Genomic DNA, 8751 nt, shown 5'->3' on the forward strand with positions numbered 1-8751 from the left:
ACCGATCCTGTGAACATGTGCACACATATAAGTTATATACCATATATATATGTGGGGAACCGATCCTAGTACCTAGTCAACCGAATTTTTGGGAAGCTAGTGTGACTATGCTTAGTACTCACATGGAGGTAGAACCGAAACTTGTTTTGGTAGAACCGTAAACCCATGATTGTGATTTAATGTTGGTTTGATCAATCACATAGTTCTTGAAAGTCAGATGAACCAATTCTAAACTTGTTTGGAAGTGTGGCAAATCGTTTTCAAGGTTGTAAGTGTGAAAGAGAACTTACAAAGTAAAGTAAGGATGTCGACAAACTTTGAACACGCGATGTGAATGTTTATTTTTATAATTGTTCAAAGGTATTACTTAACGGCTAAGGGAAGATAATCTCATGATCGAAACATAAGTAAGTTAAGAATCTTTTAATTAAGGTTATTAATTTCATATTATATGGAAATTTCAGAATTAGTAATGTGCATTTACTAATTATGTAACACCCGAGTTCCGGACCAGGTTCAAACCTGTGTGGAGATCCAAACTCGAAGCGTTATGTAGTGGTCTTCACTACAATTGGATCATCAGTGATAGTTGGGGTTTCTAAGGGAATAGATAAATTGGGGTAGATAGAAGGATATAGAGGATTAGAGTAAGAAATAGACTAATTAGGGGATAGTAATAAGAAGACATTGTAGAGGAGACGTTGCAGAAGGATTTAGTGAAGAAGATGAAGTTCTACATATTCATTAGCTACCCGACCGAATACAAATCGTCTGGCTAATATAGCCGAGTTACAACTCTCAATATTCAAGTACCTAAACTACCCTCCAGATACAATAAACTACCTCACATATCCTAGCCCATGTACATGAAAAATACCTACTCCTTCAAATCATCCTTGTCCTCAAGGATGAGAACTGAGCCTTAACCACAGCAAGTACATGACATGCCCAGTAACGCCCATTAGGAGATAATGAAACAATGAACGCTAGTTTTCCTTGTAGGGCCCAGAACATTAGAAAGCCAAGCCCACTATCATCAAAATCTACGTCAGTTGAGGCAAGAATGGGTATCTTCACGTTTTCTTCTTTTTGATTAGTATACATATAGAGTTGTATACCCAGAGAGACCCCCACTTCTAATACATAAAACTCCTCTTTCCTGGAAAAGATAACTTTTTCTTTGCTGATATGAGGCTCAAGATTCTTACCTTCCTCCACAGATAAGGCTTTCGGCTGCTGGAAGTTAATTGTCACAAGGTTCGCCAAGTTCAAATCCAAAACATTGTCAGCACCAGTTAAACTCATTCGCAAGAATGTAATGAAAAGTACTACTGAAGCACGATCTAACATTTTCCCACTGCTATGGCCATCAACACCTGAACAGTAGATGAGTATAATAACCTCCAACTGAGTCTTTAATATACTGACCAGCTCACTCCATTTACCACCATCTTCAACCTTGTCTCGCAACCACAAAGATATTACTCGTCTATCACAAGGAAAGATTTGTCGAGTAGTGACCATAATGATAATATCACACACGATATAGTTCAGAATTGCTATAGTTTCTTTCAACAATTCTCTTGACATGCTCTTACCTCTCTTGAACACAACCAGCATTTCCATGATTCTCACTAGTCTTTCGTTGAATACCTCCCTTCTGTCACCCCTCTTGAGCTTCAAGAGTCTCAAATAAATGTCAGCAACTAAGAAAAGCACCACATGAGGACATACATGGATCCAAGAAACACCATCTTCTATTTTATACACTGTAATCACCTGTGAATACCAAGATGGATGAAAAATTTTCCTATGGAACTCAGCTAACCAACCTTCATTAGTGGCAGAAAAACCGAAAATGTAATGTAAGGGGAATGTAGGTTCTTGGTGTATCCCCTGTTGAAGTAGTAAAAAAGCACCACCACCAGTAAAACACCAGCTACGACAACTAGGCACTTGACTGAGTATTTGTAGTTCTTTGCTAGATTTATTTTCCTTTGTCGTAAGTAGTCTTAAAATAATACAGATATCATGAACTTGCTGCAAAGTTTCATCAAACAACTCTCAAGTCTCTGAGCTGCCACCATTCGTCACACACAAAAATACACTCTCATTGTACTCAACTATCAATTTTGACCCCTTGAAAACAATTGTACAAGGATCAAGTACTCCTTATGATCAGCTCCAGTAACCTGCCTCTATCAAATACTGTTCCAGCAATATCCTGGTTACAACAGAGGCACCTTCCACCATTCAAACTGCGCATTACGCCCTCAGACATTTCAAGTAAACAATATCCCAGCTGTAGTTTAAGATACCCTTTGTTACCACTGAAACTCTTTTTACATTTATAAAACATTTGATCAATAAGATCATGAGTGTTGTCTTCAGCTGTAGATATTGTACCACTACCTGTGAAAACCGGAAAAAACCAATAAACATTCATGTGTTGTGCAATCCTGTAGGTTTCGAATTGATTTCGAATTTTCCGCAATAAACTTTTTTGAACCTCTTTCCTATGAGCTGTAAAACTGATATTTTCAACCAACCATTGATCAAACAATTTCTGCACAATTACATATACGGTTTCCCTTGTGACATGAGATAAAATTTCAGTCCTAAGAAGAATACCAGGATGCAATATTGTTTCACAGAACTCGCAATCATTACCATTGGTACTACTTATAACACACAAACACATAGATCAATACAAAAACAAGGTTATAAAATGATGTATGTGTCCAGAATTCAGCTCATGAACAAAATTTATATAGCAATTATGCCTTAATATCAACTCATTAAGGATCATTAAACACCAAATTTCATCCAGGTAGAGTTTAAAACTACCTTCCATATAATATAAATACCTCTCAATAGATTCCATCTCCTTGCCACGATCGAATAATGTTCTAGCAGAATCAAGGCTACAGACAACAACACACTTAACACTTGAAAATTCGTTTTTGGTGACAGTGAACACCTTTGAGTTGTTAATCTGATCATAAATAAAATTCCCAGTATACTCATTCATCCGGGATGACCCCATAAGAAAACACACACCAAAAGTAAGAGTATTCAAGCAGAATTTAAAACTATTCCCAATCGATTCTAGCCGTCTTCCCCGATCAAATACCCTTCCAGCAATCAATGTGTCACAATCATCACTATCTCCTTGAGATGTTTTCACAAGTACTACAGCTTCACTAATTGCATAACTATTTGCATTCAAAAGAACCAGATGATAATTATGACTTCCAATGTAGTTAAGTAATCTCTGAAATGAATCTGAACTTGTTGCAACTAACATCTTCAAATAGGAGTTGCGCAAACTGATCTTACACACTTTACCTCGATCGAACAATATAGAACCATAATCAAAATTAAGTAAAACAACAAACAAAAACTCAGAATTCACACTTGGCAGTTTTAAACAATACCCACTGGAAGAATTTAACTCCAAACAATGTCATCGAACTCTCTTCCTCTATCAAATATCATTCGAGTAGAATTAACACTAGATGAAACATTACCAATAGAAGCAGTTTGAGTTAATTGAGCAAAGGAGTACAACCTTATAAAATTGAAGAAGTATGATGGTATTTTTTGTAGGTAATTATCAGTAATGAACTTCCACCCTTCAAACTGTCTAAATGCACCATTAGAATTATGATTCTGTATGTTGCAGTCCCTCACACAACTGTTTGTACCTTAATAATCCATATCAACATTGAAAAACTTCTATTCAGACTTGAACGGTTTTCCCTCTTGATAATCCAGAAAATTCGATTTCTCCTTGTGTTCCTGAACTTCATTAGTAACACTAGGTTCATCGGTTACAGGGGAATCAGATTTATAACTGGATTGAAAATTACCTTCGACTGAACTTAAATCACCTGAATCAAGTGAAATTGATTTCGAATTGAAAAAAATTTCATCCTCCATCATCTTCGATTCCTCAAACCTGTGAGAACGGTTTATTGTTGGAAAGGAACCTAAAACTTCATCTGGTACCGGTGGAATTGAAGATTGTTGAGTGAAATTACTAGCTGAATTTAGATCAACAAGAACTCCTTCAATTTTTTCATCGATTACTTTCTCAACATCAGTTTATACTTGCGAGTCAATAGGTACGCCACTGATTTCATCGTCGAAACTTGGTGTTGGTCTTCCCTGATGATTGCTATTCCATATAGCCCAGAATGATTCAGTAAAATCGTCACAAAAAGATTTAATAAACTCCGATCTGTTGTGCTTGTCCATCAATAACTTTTGAAGACAATCTTGTTTTACTGAAATTAATGCTTCTACTCGTGAAACTTTAGATGTTGCAGCGGCCATGGTAGCGGTCGGAGAATCGACTGCTCTGATACCACTTGTAGTGGTCTTCACTACAATTGGATCATCAGTGATAGTTGGGTTTTCTAAGGGAAGATATAAATCGGGGTAGATAGAAAGATATAGAGGATTAGAGTAAGAAATAAAAGAATTAGGGGGATAATAATACGAAGACATTGTAGAGGAGAAGTTGCAGAAGGATTTAGTGAAGAAGATGAAGTTCTACATATTCATTAGCTACCCGACCGAATACGACTCGTCTGGCTAATATAGCCGAGTTACAACTCTCAATATTCAAGTACCTAAATTACCCTCCAGATACAGTAAACTACCTCACATATCCTAGCCCAGGTACATGACACGTTACGGGTCGGAAAGAGACTTATGCATTATTATTTTTTTGTTAATTTACTTTTGCACAAAACATAGTTGAGGTTTTATATGACAAAAATTGAAGCATATAAATCCACAAATTATCTTTAGCAACATTTTCAACCAAACATATTATTTCAAACTACATTTCAATCAATACAATAAAACAATTCAATCACTTCCTAGCTTTCCTCGCGCCACTCTGATTAATCTGCAAGGATGTCAATTGGGGTGAGATGACAGCTCAATAGAATGCACCCCATTCTCTAAAGATGTGCAAACATAATCATTTTATCAAGAAATAACATACAACGAGAAATATAGTGGAACTTCAACGAATATATATTCAACCAATTACCCCACAAGTATTATTTTCACTAAATCATCTAATTCATTTGTTCAACCGTGAATTCAAAATACCACTATTATTTCTAAAAAATAATTTTAATTGAGAATTCAAATAAGACTTCACAATATTATATCAATAAATCATCCAATTTATATACTCAATTATGAGTTCACAATTTAATATTTTCATAACAAGTCATGAGTTTACAATATCAAATACTTGTCAACAAATCATTCATCAATGATTAAACCTTGGTTCGTACACCACCTATCGTTTATCGGCACAAACAACCGCCATCGATGGTCGGGAAACACAAGTTTCCATGGGGATCATTACCCATTTTACTCTCGGGGATCATTACCCACCGTTAGCATGGAATCATATGCCATCTAACGGAAAAACGTGAACTCATTTTATTCTTAAAATTATTTTATAAACAATACAAACAACCATGGCTTAACATATGACACACAACATGAGTTTCTTTCAAGCATTTATGCAAACAAGTTAACTCCATCCATATTACATTTTACACGTCAAGGTGAATATTCATCCGACCTTCCTAAAATTTCAGGAGAACCTACACAACACAATAAACAACAACTTATACAAATTTCACATAATACTAACGGTTCAAACAAAACTTATTGAACTAAAATGACATTTTTAAAACTTGGTAGATTACATGTCATTACCAAAACATTCATGATAAATTCATATTAACCTGGAATTGAGCAAACCCAAATCACAATGAAAGATATCACAAATATCTACGACTTTTGTCAATACTATAAATTATTATAAAATCGTTAAGATTTCCTAAACACACCAAAACCATAGCAAAGAGAAACTAGCCAGAAATTCAGAAATATTTATCGAAACTAAAAGAAATATTCAGCGGTCAATTTACGGTGGATTATTCTTAAATTTTAACCGTAAAACCTGATCATGTTAGATATCACAAGAACCAGCTTCATCAATCGGATGCATAAAATTACGCAGTTAAATTTCAGAAGCCTAACTATACAAAATCATACAAGGAAACACACAAGGACAAACACCGAAAGAGAAAGGGATTAAACATTCTACCTCTCAATTGCTACAAACTCCTTTTGATTTTTTCTTTATCATTCTTCTCTAAAAATCTCTATCTCAATCTCTTTCTACTTTTCATATCCTTATGTTTTCTAACTTATAAAATTTCTTTTATAAACTATTTTATTTATCATTTCATTTTCCATTAAGTTTATTTATTATTGATTATTGTGGGAATTGGATAAATAGCCCTATTATGCATGGACTTCACAAATACCTCTATCAACAATAATTATACCCTACCTTCTAAAAAGGAAATTAATTTAATTGTCAATACCAAATTTACCCTTCACATAATCTCATCTCATCGAATGAAACCATCGTTTCATTTTTATTTTCAAATTCAGATCTAAGTTTTCTCTCTTCTCTTCCTCTTCCCCAAACAGCCACCACTTCTACGTCGTCACCACCACCGTTCCAACACTACCTCCATTTCCGCAACCACCTACCATCATCACCATGACCACCATCTCCTAAACAATTGATTTAGATCGACTTTCTGGTGATTAATCAACGAGAAACTAATCTCCAAAACCCAATATCGAAAATCAGAAACGTTAGATTCATTTCGATTTTTACTGGATTTGGCTTGATAAACCTAAAATAAATGATATTGGTGTTAGTTGCTAAAGATTCTCTGTATCGATTGGGAAGAGAGACGATAAAAGTATTCATTAATAATTGGAACTAAAGAATCATTCGTGTAAAACGAATAGAAAGGTAATTTCGATCTCTTATTTGTCATTCTAATTCATTACTTGGTTGATGTATTGAACTTTCACATAAACTCTCTTGTTACAAGTTTAATTTCGACCGTGCTATGTTTGTCTTGAGTTTCTGATATGAGGAATGATTGTCAATTGATTGCGTTTACTCTTTTAGATTGATGAATATTTCTTTGGTTCTTTTAAATCGGTAGTTGACTATAGGGCTGGTAGTGTGAATATTGTTGTGGTGATGGTGGTGGCATGTGTTATTGCATAGGTGGCGGTGGTAGTTGTGTTTGCATTAGTGGTGGTGGATGTTGCACCAATGTTGTTAGTTCCAGTTTGTGGTTGTGGTGGTGTGGATGATGTTTCTGTGGAGGTGATGGTGGTGGATTTTACTGTAGTGGTGAGGGTGGTAATTGATATGACACTAGTGTTTGTGTTGGTGTTTTTGCTCCAATGCTAAAATTGTCAAAATGATAAAATGCATGGCATGATTATATATGTATGATGCGTTGGCTTGCTAAGAAAACACATTAGATTTCAAACAGTTATCATATCTCTAGCTAAGTGATACCAGGCTTGCATATTTCACTATGAAAAAGGATAATGCTTAATGCAGATATGCATCATTGTCCATTGCATTGAGGTACTCTCACGGATCTCACCCAACCCTACTTTTGTAATCACCCCTCCTCAGTATTTATTTCTTTATAATTATAAAAGTGGGTCTCTTTCTCAGCCTTTGTGTGTCCACATTTCTGGTTCTTAGCCTAATTTTTTAGGTGAACTAGGAGGAGGAGAAACAAAGGGTGTTTCTTTATATATAGTGTGTTTGATTTTCTACCTCAATTTGTTTTCTTACAAGTAACTGTTCACATATTCTTTTTTTCTTTTAATTTTTTGAATCAGGGGCGGCATAACATCATGGATTGGAAAATGGTTTTATATGGGAACAGTGGTGGGGACTCAAAAACCCCTTTTGAACTGATTCAAAGGCATTATGATAATCTCTAATACGTCTATTCTCAGTTGATATTTAAGGTGTTGTTCCAATTTTTGGAGCTTGTTACATACAATATATATTTCTCTGTCTGTCTCTCCGTCTACTCTCCTCGACATCCTGATCGCCGGTAGATATTTTCTCTTGTTTTAGGAGGCCCCAATCAAGGTAGTGAAAATTTAGACGACAATTGAATTTGTAGCTACAGAACAATGGAGTATGATTTTGTTATTTCACACGTTTTTGCATCTTTCAAGTTTCAATGGTTCATTTTTCTTTTATTGGATTTGCTGACAAGTCTGTAGACTGCAGTGCGTCACTGATTTATCTTGTAGGAGAACCCTTGTTCTTTGTACTGGCAAGTTTTGATCCATTGTTTAAGTTGGACAAGCTCTGTTCATATAGAGTTCTCAGTTTAAGAGATTTGTGGTTTGTTTTGTATTGTGCTTTTTTTTCCCTTATGTCTTCTATTTAAAATATATAGTTGAGTTAGCTAGTTGTGTATGTGTGTACTGATAAACGTGTGAACCTGATGGTAGTGTGTGGTGTTGTTGGAGTTTTTGTGGTTCGTTGTTGGTATTGGTGGTGGAGCGAGAAGGTGGTTTGTTGTTGGTATAGGTGAGAAGGTGGTTGCATGAAGGTGTGTGGTGAGGGCGGTGGGTGGTGAGTCGTGGGAGATGAATCTGTGGTGCAATGGTAGCACAACTGACTCCATGTCAGAGGATGCGTGTTCGATTCATGCCAGGTTCACTAATTTTATTAGATCAGTTTTGGGATCAACTTCAGTTTTTGATACCAGATTTTGGGTCAACTTAGGTTGTTGACACCCGATTTTGGGATCAACTTCGGTTGTTGATACAATTTATTTTTTTCGTATCTTCTGCTTGTTG

The 8751-nt window shown here is 35.5% G+C and overlaps 1 protein-coding gene across 1 annotated transcript; it reads right to left on the reverse strand.

Moving 5' to 3' along the window:
• Positions 1 to 718: 718 nt before the first annotated feature.
• On the reverse strand, positions 719 to 4556 carry LOC113346183. The gene is made up of 2 exons (XM_026589759.1): positions 2868 to 4556; positions 719 to 2412 (listed from the first exon to the last, which is right to left on the reverse strand). Exon 2 carries the CDS (start codon positions 1624 to 1626, stop codon positions 886 to 888), a length of 741 nt encoding a protein of 246 aa, XP_026445544.1. The 5' UTR covers positions 1627 to 2412; positions 2868 to 4556; the 3' UTR covers positions 719 to 885.
• Positions 4557 to 8751: the final 4195 nt, after the last annotated feature.

The sequence above is a fragment of the Papaver somniferum genome, unplaced genomic scaffold, assembly GCF_003573695.1.
Source record: "Papaver somniferum cultivar HN1 unplaced genomic scaffold, ASM357369v1 unplaced-scaffold_98, whole genome shotgun sequence".
Classification (NCBI taxonomy): domain Eukaryota; kingdom Viridiplantae; phylum Streptophyta; class Magnoliopsida; order Ranunculales; family Papaveraceae; genus Papaver; species Papaver somniferum.

Bases quoted from the DNA above. Each gene is read 5' to 3' on its own strand.
- LOC113346183 (XM_026589759.1), bottom strand. From the start codon at position 1,626: ATGGAAATGCTGGTTGTGTTCAAGAGAGGTAAGAGCATGTCAAGAGAA.